This window comes from Haliotis rubra, unplaced genomic scaffold (genome assembly GCF_003918875.1).
Source record: "Haliotis rubra isolate DU_JTF1 unplaced genomic scaffold, ASM391887v1 Scf299, whole genome shotgun sequence".
NCBI classification, from domain to species: Eukaryota; Metazoa; Mollusca; class Gastropoda; order Lepetellida; family Haliotidae; genus Haliotis; species Haliotis rubra.
The window spans coordinates 148,805-171,463 of NW_025766967.1; the positions used below are offsets into that span (position 1 = coordinate 148,805).

The window sequence follows — 22,659 nt, forward strand, 5'->3', positions numbered from 1 at the left end:
AGGTGAAGTGAGTGCTCGTACAGTTTCTTTAAACATCCACGACTACTGCCGATGAGGTAACTAGCCCTGTTAGAGCTGAAATGGGTTTTAATCCCCACACCCACCCCACAACCACACACTCCGCGAGGAGGACGTGTTTGAAAATAGGTTTCACCATATGCTGTGGACATACTACCACCATGATATATCGCACAACCATTTCCCCATATGGAGGACAAGACATAGACGTAGGGAACGACCTAATCACACAATTTGTGTATATGTACGTTGTGAAATGTATGCCATGCAGACTGTGCAACATTTCTAACCTGTAAAGATTCATTTAAGATTTGGTCTGCAGGAACCCATGCTTGTCATTAGACTAGCGGGTTCGGGTTGTCGGGTTGTCAGGCTTGCTCATTTTGTTGACAAATGCCATCGTATCCAAATTGTGTAACGATGTTCATTCTGTTGATCACTGGGTTGTCTCATCCAAACTCCATACAGCTAGAATACTGCTGAATGCGCATTTAACAAAAGACTAACTAATAGGTCTCAAAAGTTCGGGCATTGTCGGATGACAGACCAAGCCCTAATTAAGTACCGTGGTCAAAACACCGACCACTGCTCTCCATGCAGACCCTGTTCTAACTGGAGGAACTTTCAAGGACAGATTTAGTATTGCGGACAACATTGACACCAATTTTATTTACGATTAATTGGGTAACACAATGATTGGACTTCAGTTTACGAGAATGTATAACTACCAATTCTTTAAACAATACTGGTCTACGTGTTGACATGTATAGAGCACCATTAATCCTACTAGTAGGCAAGGCAATACGGCATGAGTATGGCACCTCCAAGTCTGCGGGTATCATAATTTCTCAACGAGACATGGTTACAGCATTTATGTACAGGCGAGAGAATCCTCATCATTGATATAAAACTGGCGAAGGCCAACGATCAATCACGCCTCAGAAAACTAGTCATCAGATAACCCTCCGATAACAAGATCAAAATCTTGTATGGTCACATACTTCAATCATAGACTGTAGGACAAAGATGTTTGTCTTTGACAACAGCATCTGCGGTATTGTAGAGAGAGGTATTTCCATACTAGTGAGTAAACTGTTTACTGTACATTTAAACACAAATGGCTAACGATAATTCATTCTTTCCAACGATGTTAATAGGGAAATGTTTCATTCAAACTTTCTTCGTATACTCTATCAAATCGCTCGCTCTGGGCCACCGTGAACCAGTTCTTCCAATCACCAGTTGTGCCTGAAACACAATATGTCTTTAGTTTCATAAATATGTATCATACCAACTTACCAATTCTGCAAATAAAAAAGTGTGGATTGGCTGGATGTTAACGTTATTTCTTGAAACAGCGGAGACACACAAAGAATACAAACTTGATGTATTGCCATATACCTCAGCTTTCTCCTTGAACTGCCCCATTACCTTTTCTGAAGTATCCACTTGAATCACCTTGCCATTGAAAGTGGTAGGTCTGGTCTTTGAGTTTCTCGTTAGCATGCTTGAGATTCTTAAAGGAGCATGCCTCGGATATGTCCTGGTATGTTTTATCCGACAGTGGTCGGCCCAAGTAATCTGCCATTCTTCGTATTTCCCGAACGCAATCCTGCAAAGGAAACAATTCCATGATAATATTACTGGACCTATGCCTTCTATAGTTTTATTATATAGACCTTTACTTGCGTATGTGTGCATCTTCTCGGGGCAGTCTTCCTAGTCTTGACGACCCTCGTCATCATTCAAACAGAACATATTTTGAAATTGGTAACAGACAGACATTTACAAGATTGCTACAGTATTTCACACAACGAATGAATGCCAAGATCTGAACAGGATTGCTACTACATTCACCAAGCACTGCGTTTATAGAAACATAATATTTTCCTGTAAGAGTATGTTACATAGTGTCATATAAACTTCTAACTATATTTGCATGTAGTTGAGTATTTACAACTGATAAATCAAGCAAAATGCCACAGTATATAAAAAGGGCATATAAGGGAGTTTAATACATTGCCAAATTGTTTCTGACTATATTGAAAGTGAATACCATTCTTTGCTGAATACCACTATTTTGCGGATTCTGGAAATAAGGGCATACAATATTTGTTTGTTCCTGGTATTCATTGTTGAACAGATTTTGCACATATTAGAGGGATCCAGTCTTGTACAGTCCTTTCACATTATGTTATAGTGACTGCAATCGGTTAGTAATTTCAGTGAAAGTGAAGAGGTGTCAAAATTATCCATAACACGAAGGAGTTGCTTACGTTGAGGCCGCGATTTAGACACTCTTTTGTAGGTTTTGTTAGCTTTGTGAATATCAAATTCAAATTAAATAGATTGATTAATTAGAAATAAATAGCAAAATAGGTTAACGCATAAAACGTGTTCAGAATGATATGCCAATGTAATATTTGTCATACAAAAAGAATGAAGATAATTTACCTGGTCGTGGTGGGATTGGCACAGCCTTTTATTATGGTAAATGTATGGTTCAGAATAGAAGTGTATATCCATTTTATCTATATTCCTGATATTTGTTGGAAATGGAGATATATAGTATTGATTGCGAAATGCTTGTGAAGCAACCCCGTAATCAACACAATGCCAACTTAGAGTGTCCTTCGACTTGAGTTCGCATTTCAATTGAAAATGAGGTACTGACATGAAACATCTACACAATGTAACGCTCTACACGCATGACAATGCCCAACCTATCTGAGATTTCAGTTGTAGTAATACCACAGAAAAGGCCAGCGGTGGTTCCTGTTTATACCATGAATCAAACATGTCATTGAATTGAACATTAGATGAACAGCAAATGAAAAAGTAATACAGCACTCGTTACATATTTGCAGACATTCGTTATACATTTACAAAAATCGTTCAGACAGAATATATAGAGGCCTGTGCACACAATACAGACCTGGCGCACCTCTCTCACATGTAGGAAAATACTGTAACATCTTACCACACATGTCTATAGGCGTACCTGTTTCATGTCTTCATAGTGCACTTTGCAAATTTCAAAGTTTTTCTTGGCTTCAGAAATGTTGGTCCATTCAATGGTGTGTTCGAAATAGGGGCCTAGGGGTACTTAAACAAACATAGCAAAGGATATTTAGACATATGTTAATGATACTGTGGTAAATATAACGATTTATAATATAACGATGTTTGTGGTACTCATGCTGTAAATTGCATCATGTGTAAAAATATACACTTTCAGGTCTTTCATTTTCGTTTGAATAATGTTGCGATTATTATTACAGTAATATTTGGGTGGAGACGTCAGTAAGCATCTTCTAAAGTGTCCCAAAATGTATATCTTATGTAGTAAACATTATCAATACAACAACATCAATAATACATGTTGGAACACATCCCTTGATGATAGACACCTACTGCATCCGTTAAGGTAAAGATCAATGAAGTCGTCCCAGGTTCCAGTATAAGTAGGTTTGCCAGTAGGGTTGTCCTTCCAGATCTGTTTGGACAATTGACTGAATGACGACACCACGCAGTCCTTTGGATTCCTCCTGACGTACACAACTTTACATCGTTTGTCCCATACTGTCTCGGGTAGTTGGCTGTAGTTTATAAGGTTTACCGGTTGAATAGAATTTGGACTTGCAGTTGGAAAGCAACCGACAAACGTGAATAGCATTTATATTTTAACTCACACATAACAGGTTCATGTAGTTTCTACTTGAAGGTGTTCATTGGAAAAATAATATATTCCTATTCCGATATACACATTTGCTAATTTGTATCAAGATTTGTTTCATACCTTGGACGCAGGTGGGTGTGGAGGATCCTTGGTGATGCCAGTGCCTCCAGTTCTTCCTCTGTCCTGTATTCCAGCCAGGCTGAGTTCTGCCAGTGTTTCGCGTACTCAGCCGTTCCTGCCACGATCATGTTGAGGATCTCCCAAGTCCAGTGCGTACCTTTAGTGTCAGTAATAAGAGAGATGGCCAAATAAACTCCATTATGCCATGGAAATCGATACCTAAAAGGGTGCACATTTTCAGATGTGTTCAAAAGCAGTTGTATATATAGTCTGATAAATATGATTGGGGAAATATATGACAGGTTGAGAAGAATATTGTTTGAATTAAAATTTAAACTGGGAGTCTACTTGATCGTTAAATCTTGTGACTGTTTTTACTTCTTTCTTTCTAATTTCTCAGACATTGTCTTGAGTTTTCAAAAGAAATTTGATTATGCAATGTACGAAATGTAATCTAAACTCAAATATGTTTTCTAAGAGGTATGGAAATAAAAGGATGGTTGAGACAATACTGTTCATCGCCATAACAAATTCCATAACAAGGTTACCTTAATTTGTGTATCTTCTTGTTCCATTACTCAATAGAACAGATATTCATCTTCCTGTGATATTTGTTGCAAGTTATCAAATGACAGAATATGATCATGCTTTACTGACGAGTTAGTTAATATGTGAGTGGAAAGGATGGTGCGCCTTTTCAACCATCGTTTTGCAATGTGATAGTGAGGGTACGCCACAGATTGGAATCAAAGTCATCCTTTTCCTCAACTAGGCTTTACATTGGTAAGTCGAAATATTGGATCGTGAGATAAATAGTTCTTTAGCAACCATTCATTTTTCAGATGACTTTAGATATTATTTATGTTCAATTGTCCTTTGAAGGCATAAATAGTCAATGTTATTATTTATATCTATGTCAACGTGATAGTACCTGACTTCGGGTGTGTGCAGAGTAAGATGTCATCATCGCGGATGGGAAAATCCTTTACTCTCTTTAACCTGTCCACCATGAACTCTACTTGCACAGACCCATCAAGCATCACCAGGTCAGCATTCACCCCGGCCGCTGTTGCTTTCTCCGCTGGCGTCGCCATCTCGACTAACATATTAAAGTGAGTGTATGAGTTGTCAATAACATCTGACGTTACTATCTACTTTATAGGGGGTTGAGGTAGCTTGATGGTTAAAGCATCCGTTCGACAGGCTTGAAGACGTGCATTCAAGTCTCCACATGGTTAAAATGTGTGAAGCCCATTTCTGAAGTTCCGCGCGTGAAATTGTTAGACTATTGATAAAGGTGGCGTAAAACCAAATTCACTCGCTCATTCAATCACTTCAAAGGTCAAAGCATAAATTAGTTCCTGGTACTTGACACCTCATTACTAAAACTGAAATGTGCATGCATTTCTAAACGTCACTGTCAGACTGCCCAATCTATTAAAAATAATTTTATGTGCGTGACAGTATGATCGTCAACAACACTTAATAAAACTACATATTACATCTCATATGGTACATTATCCAACCAATTAAGAGGCCCTCTCAGTAATATAACATATGCAAGTAATCAACATTACAGCGTACTTACACTCGAGGATCAATGATGGTTTAAAGCAGATTTAAACTCATCTGCTCCTGTCACAATACACCGCCAGGGTACCAAGACCACATTTGTAGCATAATATAGAACACGTGTCAATGCATTATATTCGTCATCACAGAGGTCACATCAATACTACAGGATATGCACTACTTACGTCGTTCGTCACAGTATTACTGTTTGGCTAATCAACAACAACCGAGGAATACTACTCATATAATAACTGGTCGATAACACATGATGTGTACCACTTATTTTATATGACATTACGTCACTGGCTAGTCTGTAACACCTGAATTGTGATCTTATATTCCATGGCAATACATCACTGCTGAGATAGTCCATAACACCCGAACGTTACTATTTATTTTTAATGAGAATACACCACTACTAAACTCTATTATAGAATTAAACTAATGTTAGATGACAATAAATCACTGCAACGCTAGTCGACTACAGCCAGAGCGTGACACTTGTTTTATATAGAGTATACTACACGAGAGACACGAGGTCAGATACCATAGGAAGGACACTCGCACCTCTTTTCAGCGAGATAATTCGTATGTTATGAGACCGAGTGTTGGTATCAGAAGAAGTATTTATTTATTACCCACGTCTTATGAATGCATTAATGTTTTTATGAAGTTTACTGAATTGTAATTAGTTGTTTTCCATAATCTAAAGTTTGTAATGTTACCTAAGCGAATATAAAGTGATAAGTCGCGCCTTTGCATCGAATGCATATATACATGTCAGTGTTATTACAACAATGAAATGTTTTACTACGTTTGTTACAAAAGACAGTAAGTTGGTAATTCAAAACATTGTCACACATGGACAGAAGTAATATCATAAGTTATTACATGTAAGCCATACAAAGGTATTTCAAGCATTTTTGTTCAAGCTGTTGAAAGTTTCATGTTGATTTGAATTGTCAGTTTTCTATGCAATGTACATGAGCATTCTGTAAAACGTTTGTATTTGATCTGTGTAATTATCAAATCCGGTTCAATTATCACGTGTATCAATCAACTCAGTCTCTATCGTCAATAAAAGCTGGATAGTATATCAGTTACGGTATCGATACACATGCGTATAATCATTCAAGCAGATTACAGTAATGAGATAATTGAAAGCCTCTTTCGACCTTGAAATAACAGCCTCTGGTAGAATGCATATGTAGTTACGTCCTTGTTGAAAGGTTTGTCCCGTGACATGTGTAAAATAAACAGATGCGCTGTTATATCATTGGACATCTTGCTTTATGGAGTCACGCCCCTCTCTGTGATGTTTATACATGCATGCACATCTGTAATCTTATGAACCTCGTTTGCATTCAGTAAAGATACAGGCACGCCCACCTTCATAAATATTGTGGGTGGGGGTGTCAACTGCAAGTTTATACACTACAATAATTCAGTATAGTGTCACCTCGTGAATTCTGTAATGCGTGTACTCTAGTTTGGATAGTCATTCGTATCAAGGTGAAGATTATATTTACATGTACAGCAAACCATTATGTTTTATGTACAAGTTGTGTGCATAAAATGTATATGAAAATAAATACTACCTCTACTCAGTGGTTGGATTTTAATCGCTTTGTTTTACTTTTCGAAAAACACTAAAATGAGGACAAATAAACTGACTATCTACTCCTATTTGTCTTATGTGTATATTTCATACATCGTTACCAGTGTGTATGTTTACAATACACAAACTGTTACATGATAGCTTGAGTTGATAAAGCCGAAACCCAGCATATCGACTGTTCAAGGATATAGCCAATAACCAATCTCTAGCCAAGCTGCTGAGTGACCAAACGTGCTCTTCAGAAATTTCGCCCACGCCCCGTCACCTGTCCTTTCCTCTGTGACAGGTATCTCATGATACGATTGGTCGCAGATAACATATGACTAGCCACTATACTGAACAGTTGAGATACCAGTGTGTATCTTTACAATACACAAACTGTTACATGACAGCTTGAGTTGATAAAGCCTAAACCTAGCATATCGACTGGTCAAGGATATAGCCAATAACCAATCTCTATCCAAGCTGCTGAGTGACCAAACGTGCTCTTCAGAAATTTCGCCCACGCCCCGTCACCTGTCCTTTTCTCTGTGACAGGTATCTCATGATACGATTGGTCGCTGATAACATATGACCAGCCACTACATTGAACAGTTGAGATACCGAACGTTCTATTCGGGAAATTTGATGACGCCCTATCACGTGACTCTTTGTTTTATGTCTATGCAAGGAATATGTAGTATACATTTTGTATATGTATGTTTGTATGGTCACGTAGTTTTTCTGCATTAAATCTGTATGACATAAAGTGCAATGCTATGAATGTGCTTTGTGCTAGTCACAGACTGGCGTTATAGTACTTTCATTAAAATAATTCGTAAACACTAGAAATGTATCGGCAAAACCGCTATTTTCGTCGAAGATTATAAAGTATGAAAGTAAATTCTTCTTTACAGTATGTCATTGTCATAGATGTTTTGTAAATTTAAACCTCACACAATGATATAAGAGAGAGAATTTGTTAACGTGTGTCTCATATATTACATACAAAGAATACATGTGTATGCATATTGTGATAAAATATAAATGTACAAGCCGACAAAAGGTCTACAAGAGAAACTTGCAATAAAATTACATAAAGCTTGCAATACACGACATGTATTCACACCTGATTTCTTTCAACATATATCTTTACGACACAATTAAACAATCATGACTTGTTGTACGACTAGACAGTTTGCTGTGATCCCCGAAACCTGACAGGGAAATCGATAACACCTGATGCGCACTAATGATTTTACATGACAATACATCACTGCTTAGATAGTCGATAACACCCGATGCGTACTAATCATTTTACATGACAATACATCACTGCTTAGATAGTCAATAACACCCGATGCGTACGGATCATTTTACATGATAATACATCATCAATGTGTACTACCTGCTGTATCTGACAAGGATATTCAATAGCATCCGATGTGAACGACATATATTATGCGTCAATATATTTCTGCGAAGCTCGTCAATAACACCCGATATGTACTATTCACTCAATACATCTGTCTTCGGCTTGTCAATAACATCAGAGGTCTCTATTACTTACTGGTTATACTGTGCATCAATTCTAAGAACAGTCTGTCACTCGTGGACTACTTCAGAACTTGTCACCACGACAGTGTATTCAAATGTCAACGATCGGTTCAGTAGTCAGGTCTACCCTTTCAAGATACCAGCTCTCACACACTGCCGACTCAATACTCCTCCTAGTTCGTATTATACACCACTGTGCTTCTCTGCCAGTACCTGCCAGTTTCTACCACTGTGTATGCCCATGCATAACTGCTATACTGGTCAACAGCAACAACAACTGATGTCTATTCTAGTCAAAAACGCTGGTTGTGTCGTACAATCATATATAACTTTGCACCATTTTTTAATATTATGAAATGTGCAATACATAACGAAACATTACACTACTCAATGACTATGCAACACTTAGGATCACTGTGAGATTAACCAAGTATATTTGATATGAACACTACCAAAAGGTACTCCATTAGCAGTCACATAATACAACATAACACAGTTCACAAAGAGCACCATCTATCTCAAAGTAATCCACATTACGACCCACTTACATTTGAAGATCAGCGAACGTCAACGATCTTCCGGTCCTGTCCCAACACACCGCACTATTATAAGACCGCACTAGGGGCAGTGATACAGGTCACGGGCTCCGTGTGATTATGCAGATATACCCTCTTGCATCTACATTTCCGTATTTTTTATTGTTGCACAGGAACACAACCTGAACAAATATACATATTTTTTTACGGATCCGGATCTTTGACAAAAACGTCAGATTTCAAGTTGTCAGCACACAGTGCCTGAAATAATGGCTAGTTGGCCTTATTAAAATTCCACCTTGTTGTACGCGTGTAATAATTCGGGTTTATAGCTGAAAGTGTCACTTCCACACAGGTATTCGTGGACTGACCATTCAAATTCGTTATATATTTATAAGTCGCAAAACTCTCAAAGTGAATTTCACTCAAACATGCTTTTTAAACGTAGATTATTTGTTATTTTGAATTATGGCAAAATTTCCCTACCATCGCCAGAGGCTGAGGGGGTGGTGTAAATCCAGCTGTGGTCCAAGCAGGTAGCAAAGGCAATTTAAGTCCCCATGGTCCCTACTATGGTGATCTACCTTCAGTTGATGGTGATCTATAGCATGTATTTTGTTTGGTGTTGTAATGTCCTAACTAGTATATACGTTAAAGTCACATGCTAGTTTTAAATCATTAACTGTGATATTCTACTTCTTTTACTGTCCTTAACAGACAGATTCTAAGATATAACATTATAAATTGTGTACATATGATCCTTTTTAGTCACCTTATGGCTGAAATATTGCCAAAGTCATTATAAATTGTAACTCACTCACTCACTATAAATATATGGAGATCGAGTGCAGAATAAGTTCCCGATCCAGGGTGTAAATATGTGACAGATCCATCATGACATATGCATAAATTATTGTTTGAAAAGAAGTCCTCAAGAAACTTAAAGTAAAGTCAGTCGGACAGCAACAACCTGATGGTTGCGTTTAAGAAAAACAGGGCTATGGATAACAAGCTGCCTCGCGAGAATAGAAGCACCGCCAGTGGTTTTATCACCTGCAGATGAGAATGAACAATGACAGTGTCGCTAAAAGACTGTCTTCAAACAATCAGCATCATACTGTTCTTACACTCGAGGATAAGTGATCATTCAATGCGTTTGTAATGTACATGTATTCGGTTCCAGTTTGATTGGGTGGGGACATTCCTCCTGCATTGATGGAGGATCTGATCAAACAGGGTGAACTTGACACTGCTCATTTCGCTGACACAGGGAAACGGATAACCCAGGTGAAGTGAGTGCTCGTGCAGTTTCTTTAAACATCCACGACTACTGCCGATGATGTAACTAGCCCTGTTAGAGCTGAAATGGGTTTTAATCCCCACACCCACCCCACACCCACACACTCCGCGAGGAGGGCGTGTTTGAAAATAGGTTTCACACTACTACCATGATATTGTACAACCATTTATCCATATGGAGGACAAGACAAAGACGTAGGGAACGACCTAATCACACAATTTGTGTATATGTACGTTGTGAAATGTATGCAATGTAGACTCTGCAACATTTCAAACCTGTGAGGATCCATGTAAGACTAGCGGGATCGGGTTGTCGGGTTGTCAGGCTTGCTCATTTTGTTGACAAATGTCATTGTATCCAAATTGTGTAACGATGTTCATTCTGTTGATCACTGGGTTGTCTCATCCAGACTCCATATAGCTAGAATACTGCTGAATGCGGCTTAAAACAACAGACTAATAGGTCTCAAAAGCTCTGGCATTGTCGGATGACAGACCAAGCCGTAATCAAGTACCGTGGTCAAAACACCGACCACTGCTCTCCATGCAGACCCTATTCTAACTGGAGGAACTTTCAAGGACAGATTTAGTATTGCGGACAACATTCACATCAATTTTATTTAAGATTAATTGGGTAACACAATGATTGGACCTCAGTTTACGAGAATGTATAAATACCAATTCCTTGAACAATACTGGTCTACGTGTTGACATGTATAGGGCACCATTAATACTACTAGTATACAGGGCAATATGGCATAAGTATGGCACCTCCAAGTCTGCGGGTATCATAATTTCTCAACGAGACATGGTTACAGCATTTATGTACAGGTGAGGGAATCCTCATCTTTGATATAAAACTGGCGAAGGTCGACGATCAATCACGCCTCAGAAAACTAGTCATCACATAACCCTCCGATAACAAGATCAAAACCTCATCTGTTTACATACTTCAATCATAGACTGTAGGACAAAGATGCTTGTCTTTCACAACAGCATCTGCGGTATTGTAGAGAGAGGTATTTCCATACTAGTGAGTAAACTGTTTACTGTACATTTAAACACATGATTCATTCTTTCCAACGATGTTAATATGGAAATGTTTCATTTAACCTTTCTTCGTATACTCTATCAAACCGCTCGCTCTGGGCCACCGTGAACCAGTTCTTCCAATCACCAGTTGTGCCTGTAACACAATATGTCTTTATTTTTATAAATATGTCTCATACCAACTTACCAATTCTGTAAATAAAACAGTGTGGATTGGCTTGATGTTGACGTTATTTCTTGAAACATCGGCGACACACAAAGAATACAAACTATTCATAGAAGTTTTGCCATATACTTCAGCTTTCTCCTTGAACTGCCCCATTACCTTTTCTGAAGTATCCACTTGAATCACCTTGCCAGTGAAAGTGGTAGGTCTGGTCTTTGAGTTTCTCGTTAGCATGCTTGAGATTCGTAAAGGAGCATGCCTCGGATATGTCCTGGTATGTTTTATCCGACAGTGGTCGACCCAAGTAATCTGCCATTCTTCGTATTTCCCGAACGCAATCCTGCAAAGGAAACTATTCCATGATAATATTACAGGACCTATGCCTTCTATAGTTTTATTATATAGACCTTTACTTGCGTATGTGTGCATCTTCTCGGGGCAGTCTTCCTAGTCTTGACGACCCTGGTCATCATTCAAAAGAGACCATATTTTGAAATCGGTAACAGACAGACATTTACAAGACTGTGACAGTATTTCACACAACGAATGAATGCCAAGATCTGAACAGGATTGCTACTACATTCCCCAAACACTGCGTTTATAGAAACATACATATTTTCCTGTAAGAGTATGTTACATAGTGCCATATAAACTTCTAACTATATTTGCATGTGAAGAGTATTTACAGACTGAGAAATCAAGCAAAATGCCACAGTATATAAAAAAGGCATATAAGGGAATTTAATACATTGCCAAATTGCTTCTGACTATTTTGAAAGTGAATACCATTCTTTGCTGAATACCACTATTTTACGGATTCTGGAAATAAGGGCATACAATATTTGTTTGTTCCTGGTATTCATTGTTGAACAGAGTTTGCACATATTAGAGGGAGCCAGTCTTGTACAGTACTTTCACATTATGTTATAGTGACTGCAATCGGTTAGTAATTTCAGTGAAAGTGAAGAGATGTAAAAGTTATCCATAACATAAAGGAGTTGCTTACGTTGAGGCCACGATTTAGACACTCTTTTGTAGGTTTTGTTAGCTTTGTGAACATCAAATTCAAATTAAACAGACTGATTAATTAGAAATATATAACAAAATAGGTAAACGCATAAAACGTGTTCAGAATGATATGCCAATGAAATATTTGTCATACAAAAAGAATGAAGATAATTTACCTGGTCGTGGTAGGATTGGCACAACCTTTTATTGTGGTAATGTAGAGTTCGGATTTCAATTGAAAGTAAGGTACTGACATGAAACATCTGCACAATGTAACGCTCTACACGCATGACAATGCCCAACCTATCTGAGACTTCAGTTGTAGTAATACCACAGAAAAGGCCAGCAGTGGTACCTGTTTATACCATAAATCAATCATGTCATTGAATTGAACATTAGATGAACAGCAAATGAAAAAGTAATACAGCACTCGTTACACATTTGCAGATATTCGTTATACATTTACAAAAATCGTTCAGACAGAATATATAGAGGCCTGTGCACACAATACAGACCTGCCGCACCTCTCTATCATGTAGTGAAAATACTGTAACATCTTACCACACATGTCTATACGCGTACCTGTTTCATGTCTTCATAGTGCACTTTGCAAATTTCAAAGTTTTTCTTGGCTTCAGAAATGTTGGTCCATTCAATCGTGTGTTCGAAATAGGCACCTATGGGTACTTAAACAAATATAGCAAAGTATGTTTAGACATATGTTAATGATACTGTGGTAAATATAACGATATATAATATAACGATGTTTGTGGTACTCGTGCTGTACATTGCATCATGTGTAAAAATATACACTTTCACTTCTTTCTTTTCGTTTGAATAATGTTGCGATTATTATTACAGTAATATTTGGGTGGAGACGTCAGTAAGAATCTTCCAAAGTGTCCCAAAATGTATATCTTATGTGGTAAACATTATCAATACAACAACATCAATAATACATGTTGGAACGCATCCCTTGATGATAGACACTTACTGCATCCGTTAAGGTAAAGATCAATGAAGTCGTCCCAGGTTCCAGTATAACTAGGTTTGCCAGTAGGGTTGTCCTTCCAGATCTGTTTGGACATTTGACTGAATGACGACACCACGCAGTCCTTCGGATTCCTCCTGACGTACACAACTTTACATCGTTTGTCCCATACTGTCTCGGGTAGTTGGCTGTAGTTTATAAGGTTTACCGGTTTAATAGAATTTGGACTTGCAGTTGGAAAGCAACCGACAAACGTGAATAGCATTTTTACTTTAACTCACACATAACAGGTTCATGTAGTTTCTACTTGAAGGTGTTCATTGGAAAAATAATATATTCCTATTCCGATATACTCATTTGCTAATTTGTATCAAGATTTGTTTCATACCTTGGACGGAGGTGGGTGTGGAGGATCCTTGGTGATGCCAGTGCCTCCAGTTCTTCCTCCGTCCTATATTCTAACCAGGCTGAGTTCTGCCAGTGTTTCGCGTACTCGGCCTTTCCTGCCACGATCATGTTGAGGATCTCCCAAGTCCAGTGCGTACCTTTAGTGTCAGTAATAAGAGAGATTGCCAAATAAACTCCATTATGCCATGGAAATTGATACCTGAAAAGGTGCACATTTTCAGATGTGTTCAAAAGCAGTTGTATATATAGTCTGATAAATATGATTGGGGGGAAATATATGACATTTGAGAAGCATATTGTTTGAATTAAAATTTAAACTGGGAGTCTACTTGATCATTAATTTCTCACACATTGTCTTGAGTTTTCAAAAGAAATTTGATTATGCAATGTGCGAAATGTAATCTAAACTCAAATATGTTTTCTCAGAGGTATGGAAATAAAAGGATGGTTGAGACAATACTGTTCATCGCCATAACAAATTCCATAACAAGGTTACCTTAACTTGTGTATCGTCTTATTCCATTACTCAATAGAACAGATATTCATCTTCCTGTGATATTTGTTGCAAGTTATCAAATGACAGAATATGATCATGCTTTACTGACGTGTTAGTTAATATGTGAGTGGAAAGGATGGTGCGTCTTTTCAACCATCGTTTTGCAATGTAATAGTGAGGGTACGCCACAGATCTGAATCAAAGTCATCTTTTCCACGAGTACTCAACTAGGCTTTACAGAGGTAAGTCGAAATATTGGATCGTGAGATAAATAGATCTTTAGCAACCATTCATTTTTCAGATGACTTTACATATGATTTATGTTCACCTGTCCTTTGAAGGCATAAATAGTCAATGTTATTATTTATATCTATGTCATCGTGATAGTACCTGACTTTGGGAATGTGCAGAGTAAGATGTCATCATCGCGGATGGGAAGATCCTTTACTCTCTTCAACCTGTCCACCATGAACTCTACTTCCACAAACCCATCAAGCATCACCAGGTCAGCATTCAACCCGGCTGCTGTTGCTTTCTCCGCTGGCGTCGCCATCTCGAATAACATATTAAAGTGAGTGTGTGAGTTGTCAATAACATCTGACGTTACTTTCTACTTTATAGGGGGTTGAGGTAGCTTGATGGTTAAAGCATCCGTTCGTCACGCTGAAAGACGCGAATTCATGTCTCCACATGGTTAAAATGTGTGAAGCCCGTTTCTGGAGTTCCCAAAGTGAAATTGCTAGACTATTGATAATGGCGGCCTAAAACCAAATTCACTCGCTCATTCACTCACTTCAAACGTCAAAGCATAAATTAGTTCCTGGAACATATACCACTCCAGGTGTACTGCGTACTTGACACCTCATTACTAAAACTGAAATATAGATGCGTCACTGTCAGACTGCCCAATCTATTTATTTTTTTATGTGCGTGACAGTATGATCATCGTCAACAACACTTAATAAAACTACATATTACATCTCATATGGTACATTATACCACCAATTAACAGGCCCTGTCAGTAATATAAGATATGCAAGTAATCAACATTACAGCGTACTTACACTCGAGGATCAATGATGGTTTAAAGCAGTTATAAACTCATCTGCTCCTCTCACAATACATCGCCAGGGTACCAAGACCACATTTGTAGCATGAAATAGAACACGTGTCTATGCATAAATCGGCAAATATACTTTCATATGTATCTATTTTTCAGCAATTTTGGCATGTGCACACACAAGCTACAGTCCGTTTGAGTCAGAAACGGACCGATGAATTGCAAATTTTATCATGGTACAAAATTGCCACATAAATATAAATAGTACACATGTTTATCATTTACTAATACCCAACAGCTTTCTTATATTTGAAAATTTTCCGGATTCCACCCAAAAAATTGTTTAAGAAACTATCATCATTAAAAGTTGTTATCTGTCGTGGTGGGGTGAAACCGCAGAAACGGAACAGCCACTATCTCGTCGTGCACGGGATACACATGCCTGATGATAAATGAAGTTGAATGCTGACGTGAAACAGTTGATGATTAAAGTGTACGATGTTTTCCGTGCTGAAGCCGAAAGGGGCTAACCATTTTATGCCATTAATAAATTCCGTAAGCGGGCAGTAAAAGCTTTAGGAGTATCAGCAAGGGTACTGACAAATGTTCTGGAACACAAACATTCTGAGGGTGATGCGAAGCAGGTAGGGGTCGTGTCAAAATCACACAAATTAAAACATTTGGACAACTTTCAAAAGAACCTTGTAAGGCAGTCTATCAACAAGCTCTATTCTGAAAACGAATACATGTCGCTGAAAATTTTAAAAAAGCAGTTGAAGCAAGAACACAACCTCAGTGTATCAAAGTACACACTCTGGCGACTCTTACACTCTTTCGGGTATCGTTATAGGAAAATATCGGGGGAGAATAGGTCAGTTCTCTGTAAACGCCCTGATATCGTTTCGCTTGAGAAATAATTTTCTCAGGGTTATAAAGAAGAAGCGCGAGGAAGGGTTCGAGCCAGTGTACTTGGACGAGACCTGGGTCAATGCTTTGCACACTGTCAGCAGTCAGTGGGTACCCGATGGGGGTGATAAGGGGTCAAGTAGAAAGCTGCCTCTAGGGTAAGGACAGAGACTAATCATTCTCCATCCTTGTTGCTCCAGCAAAGGCTTTCTCCCAGGCTGCGACTTGGTATTCAGGGCAAAGTCCACAGATAACAGAGACTACCATTCCGAGATGAATGGTGCGGTTTTCCTTGATTGGGTTAAAAACAAGTTGGTACCAGCTCTACCAGAGAAGTCTTTTATCGTAATGGATAATGCCCCATACCACAGCGTGCAGGACCCCGACAGTAAAGCCCCGAAATTGACCAGTCGAAAAGGTGATATGATATCATGGCTCGACAAATTTCAGATCGCACGGCCTTCAAAGGCAACGAAAGCCTCAGCTATATGAGATCATAAAAACCCACAAAGGTGAACCTTTCTACAAAGTTGACAGTTACATTAAAGGTAAGGGTTACGATATTCTGCGACTTCCACCATATCACTGTGACCTTAACCAAATTGAAATGATATGGGGTATTGTCAAAGGAGATGTTGCCAGATCAACTTTTAGATTACGTGACGTAGAGGTTTTGGTGAGGGAATCCATTAACAAAATCACGACTAAAACTTGGCAAAACTGTGTCAACAAGGTAGCTAACATCATTGAACAAGGTTACTGGTCTCGGGATGGCTTACAACGGGCAACTATGGCACCACTTGTCATCCCTTTAAGTCGATACTATGACACTACGACGGACGAGGAACCGACAGGTCTCCCGGAATAGATTTTGAGAAGTCCCCCGCCATGACTGGCAGTTTCGTTTATGCGGTTTCACCCCGCCGCGACAGATAACAACTTTTGCGTTTTCAATGATGATAGTTTCTTAAACAACCTTTTTGGTGGAGTCCGGAAAATTTTCAAATAAAAGAAAGCTGTTGGTTATTAGTAAATGATAAACATGTGTACTATTTATCTTTATGTGGCAATTTTGTACAATGATAAAATTTGCAATCCATCGGTCCGTTTCTGACTCAAACGGACTGTACACGTACTAATTCGCTTTGCTCTTGACATTTATACTTTTTAGAAAAATATCATGTTGGGAATATTAGACGGCTTTAAATGAATTTTACATATTTTACATAAAAATATCGGTTTTCTTTGAATAAATAACTGAACTGTCAATATTTATGTAGACGGGAGGCTTTTCGTCGGCGTTCGATGCCAATGTATCCCCCGGATGGGCTTCAAATCTGGTGATAAATTTAACATTAAAAATATATCTGCGAGCAGCGATGTAGGGCTCCTTGGGTTTACTTCTTTGGAGCCTTTTGCATCTCTCACATATCTCTTGAATGTAGTAACGGTATTAGTTAATATGAATCATATCACTGCTAGTCGAATGCTCTTCGACTGGAAGTACTGGGAGGTCATTAAGTTTCGATAAACTCATCACAAAACCTATTTTCGTGCATTAAATAATATCACTTAGGTATCATGAATATCAAAACAGAAGAACCCTTTGTTCAAACAGTCAGAGAAACAGAAAATTTTGTGGCCTCAACTAAATAATTTGAAAGGTTCACTGTGAGTGACATTATGTGAATCTAAATGTACGTCACATGTAGCTGACAAGTCGTGATGACTCGATTATTTACAGACCGCGGACATACAGCTTGAATATTGCTGAGTGTGGCGTAAAACTAAACTCACTCACACTCACACTCACGCTCACGCAAGTGAACTTGTGATTACACAGCAGTTAAGGTACTTCAGTAGTTTTGCATCAGTATCCATTACACTGTTACACTCGATCTGTTGCAACTGAATTCGTGAATCGAGAGCAGGTATATATACTGGAAATACACCTAAACTCGTTACAGGTCACCTATGAAGTTTTAAAATCCATGCAAACACCACCGAATTGTTAGCAAAAGCGTATTACTCTTCGGGCATTGCAAAGTCGGCGCCTGGTCGTTGTTGAACGATTTTACTAGCGCTTACTTCAGCTAGACCAGAGTTTCCCCCCTTAGACCACAGCTACAACTTTTACCCTGACCCGGAACGCTCAATCATTGACAATCTTTAAAAGCTGCCTAAAGACATACCCCTTACAAAAGATTGAATTACAATGAAGGAATAGCACCTCTACTGCAGTGTATTTTAATTTTGTGTAGCGCTAGCTCTCGTCATTGTCAATTGAAATTTACATCGTCTCCCATATCTGCACGTGGACCACACTTTGCAGTGGTAGTCTCTTTATAGGAGATATCGTCTTTGCGCCTTCCTTCAGACTGTCGCATGCTTTGCACGGGTAATCTGCCGTGCCGTAAATGTCGATGAAACTTATGACACATTCGGCAATGTATCCCTGGGCCGTCGGTGATAAAAAGAAGTCCCTATTTTATTAAATCTGTCCAAACTTTGGGGTTTTGAGTGTAAGTATTATTTAGGATGACTGGTACGTTGTTGGAAGACTTTTTGCGTGACGTTTCGCGTGTTCTGCCTGGAGTTGAGGGTCAGTTTGTTTGGCACTCTTTTTCTTTCATTTGGGGCACGTCTCAAACAGTTTTTTTCCCTTTTAGCTCCCATACGTTTTATCCACATGGATAATGTTGAACAGATGTTTTGATCAGTAAATTTTATGGCGCTCTTCAAAGTTTGAAAGACGTAGCGCTTGCAGGGTCTTTTGACATAGGACCAAGAACAGAAAATGTTCCACAACCAAAGGCCACTTCAGAACAAGCGTTTAAAGTGTTGTATGTGCTAAGTTTGGTTTGGCACAAAATGGCAAAGAAGCCCGTGAAAGTTTTTGAAGACAACTTTTGCCCAGAAGTAGCGTCCAACATGGCGGCCATCAAATACACATAGCCACATTTGACGATGCTACTGTGTAGTAAGGTGCATAGACACAAAGTATGCAAAGTTTGAAAGCCGTAGCTCTTGAAGTTTCAGTGCAGCACATTTTGGGAGGAAAGTAGTCAGCATTTTGCTGAAAAACATAACCCAAAACTTCAATCCAAAATAGCGGCCAAACGGTGCATTTTAGCGACTTGAGCCGCCCAGGCGAAATTGTAGGCATTTTGATTGCGCATCTGCTCAAGAATTTTGGCACACATTGGAGCATTAGTTTTGGAGATATTTACATTTGAAATTGAAATTTTTGAATTAATTTTGAATTATCTGCCCTTTGCTATTGGGCCTACAGCCTAGAGATTTTAAAGGGCGATATCTACACCTCGGTGGGCATCTGGGTGATTTTTGTCAAGGCATTCTGTCCAGCGGTGCTCTCTGTAGCTCTGTTACAAAATACGGCGGAAGAATAAATAATAATAATAATAATAATAAAAAACACGAACGATTACAATTATGCAACAGTTAATCACTTACTCGTTTTTGACATAGCATGGAATCATGGTAAACGTATTTTTCTTCAAAAAGCTGACGATGCCTTGATGTCGTTCGCTTGATACGTGTTTCTATGCTTGTGAAGCGAGTTTGTATGTATTATAACATATGTACGCGATTTATGCAAGAAATGAGTCTACCTCACCATCGTTAAATCCATCTTAAAACATATGTGTAATTTCCGACAGCAAATCGCTGTAATCCATCGATGCGTCGGTAGTTTGTGTGGTGTTCGCCATGTTGGTGGTCAAGCAAAAATAAGGCATATAACCGAGACGTGACTGTGTAACTGTGCACGTAAAATTCGAGACCTGTATAATGTGATTATATACCTCTGAATTACTATAATTAACCAATCAGAATCCATATAATGCAGTTTTAAAAACGGTTTTCTCAGGTTATAAGCTTTCACACACTGTCGACACAATATCCCTCCTATGTGTTGCATGTATGTGAGTCATTGGACTGCTCAGCTGTGACAGATGGTGGGTAATTGTACCCCCATGCACCCGTCGCACAAACTGCACATATTTGAGGAATACCAGTCAGTCCGACTGACAGTTATCAGTCTGAGGATGCATGTTCGTCACATTTGGAGAAGAGGACTTGAGACAAGGAAGGAATTAACCTCATGTTGAAACGTAATCGTGACACTGCACATTCTCTTGTTAGTCTGACTGGTGAGCTTATTTGGGACAGCGCACAATTGCGTATCGCTACACGATAGTACATAATGCATAATACTGCTCAACAGGCAATAACAGTGTCCGAAACAAGATGTCTTCAAGCAGTGAACATTACAATGTACTTACAATCTAGGATCAACGATCGTTCAATACAGTTGTAATGTGTTCTATCCGTTCCAGCTGCAACACACCGCCTGTATGACACAACCACGTTTCCGGATATATAGGTCAATGAATGAAGATTACCTCTTGCGTTGTAGGGGTGTTTGACAGGTTTTAGCGAGTGAGTGAGTTGATATTTAAAGTCACATCGGCAGTAGTTCAGCCAAACCGTGACCCCAAAAAGTTGTTAATTTATAAATGAATGAGAATAAAGTTAGATACAGGTTTTCGTACGCTGTGGATATAATACTATCGTGTACGTTATATTGCACAACCGTCTCTTTATGAAATGAGTAAGTGAGTGAGTAAATATTGCTAAACTCCGCAACAGCAATGTTGCAGCCTGTTGATGAGGACAAGACTAGGACACAAGGAAAAGCCCTAGCGAAATTAATGCACTATGCGGTTGTGGCTATGTACATTAACGACACATTTCCGTCCCCAAACCAGTATTTGTATCTTGTTCATTGTGAAATGTATGTCATACAGATTGTGCGTAATTTGATAAATGAAAACACACCTGGCATTGTCGGATGAGAGATCATGCCGAAATGAAGTTCATCCACATAATTATAACTCCTGACGCCTGCTGTACGTGAAGAAGCTTTGTAATGCTGGAGCAACTCTCCCTTTTTGGTCCATAATCGGAAGCATGTGACGTGCAAGAACTTTGTTGATATACCGATTTGATGCCAAATTCCCCTGAACGACTACTAAATCAGATGTGTGCTGGATATCCCAAGTCACACCATGACACCTCTCCACCGAATCTGCCGACCTGTCGAATACTTTTTGGGGAAAACGTTCATTTCTCCGACGGTAAACATGCTGTTCATCTCGCCGTTGAAGGCGAAATCGTAATTCTTCACTGAACCAGAAACCAACCCAGTTTTTAAGGTTCCAGTTCTGGACTCGACTATGGAAGTCTCTCAAAACAGGGGCGAACTGGCCTTCTTGGTTGAATACCCACTTCACCTAATCGATTCCCGACAGGTTGGTCTGGAATTGTTCTCAAACCAAGGCTGCGGTGCATTTTCCACGGCTGTGGCAAGACGATGCTGCAAGTGAGCATCCCGGATGTAGCGGTCGTGGACTTGGGTAAACCTTGGACGGTCGCTTCTCGGGCGATCTTCAACGGACTTGGTCTGCAGGAAACGATTACAAAGGCGAGATATGGTGCTCTGATGAACGTCGAGCAACTTCAGACTGCGACTCCCCAGCTTCAAGGCGGCCTATGGCGATGTTTCGATTGGCGGCACTCAGTCGTGGCATGATGATTTCCTCTTTTCCAGGCAAACACGAATGACAAAATTAAACACAACGTTTGCCTTTCTATATTGATCGATTCCGCTTACTTTTTTGGCTTTGCATGTTTTTTGGGTAACGTTTTGGCGAACATTTCTTCAAACACTTCTAAAAGGGCAAAATTTTAAATTGTTTCGCTTTGGCGCTAAAGCTGTTCATAATCACACAAAGATGACGTTTTTGAAATAAATTTATTAAAGCATATTTTATTGTGTTTACCGCAGCTACATGAGTCCAATATTTTCAAAATCACCTATACCGTTTTGGGTTTTGAAGAGTGCATACACTGCGGCGTGGTATCTCAGTGGGCTAGCACTATAAAACCAGCTTAATGGAAAGGTATAACAATACAAACAACTAAGAACGTTATATTGTCACTTTATTGTTTCAGTACCAGCGTGAATTGTGATCTCTAAATCGAACGTCCTTATGAGAGCACGTTTATTGTAAAATATATGTCTCAATCAAAGAGAAATCGTGGTGACACTCATGCATGAATCCAGATTACACATTTACGTAATGACAGACGCTCTGTACGACGAGGTTACGTC

General features: G+C 39.0%; 2 protein-coding genes across 4 annotated transcripts in view; both read right to left on the reverse strand.

Moving 5' to 3' along the window:
• LOC124282351 (sulfotransferase 1C2-like) overlaps positions 1–9,194 on the reverse strand; it is a 31,550-nt gene extending 22,356 nt beyond the window's left edge. Inside the window, exon 1 of the mRNA XM_046718319.1 lies at positions 9,092–9,194. The gene's annotated coding sequence lies outside the window, so the exon portion shown is untranslated. The remainder of the gene's footprint in view (positions 1–9,091) is intronic.
• LOC124282353 (sulfotransferase 1C2-like) lies at positions 665–20,877 on the reverse strand. Of its 3 annotated transcripts, XM_046718323.1 has the most exons (8): positions 20,768–20,877; positions 14,888–15,055; positions 13,982–14,138; positions 13,597–13,781; positions 13,185–13,288; positions 11,754–11,934; positions 11,492–11,564; positions 665–1,193 (listed from the first exon to the last, which is right to left on the reverse strand). In XM_046718323.1, exons 2-8 carry the CDS (start codon positions 15,048–15,050, stop codon positions 1,169–1,171), a joined length of 888 nt encoding a protein of 295 aa, XP_046574279.1. In that variant the 5' UTR covers positions 15,051–15,055; positions 20,768–20,877; the 3' UTR covers positions 665–1,168. The 3 variants fall into 3 exon arrangements, with proteins under 3 accessions (XP_046574279.1, XP_046574277.1, XP_046574278.1); XM_046718321.1 differs by lacking the exons at positions 11,492–11,564; positions 11,754–11,934; positions 13,185–13,288; positions 13,597–13,781; positions 13,982–14,138 and adding exons at positions 1,450–1,630; positions 3,020–3,123; positions 3,433–3,617; positions 3,818–3,974 and having other exon boundaries at positions 665–1,266; positions 14,888–15,057; positions 20,821–20,866; XM_046718322.1 differs by lacking the exon at positions 665–1,193 and having other exon boundaries at positions 11,053–11,564.
• Between the last annotated feature and the right edge of the window lie 1,782 nt (positions 20,878–22,659).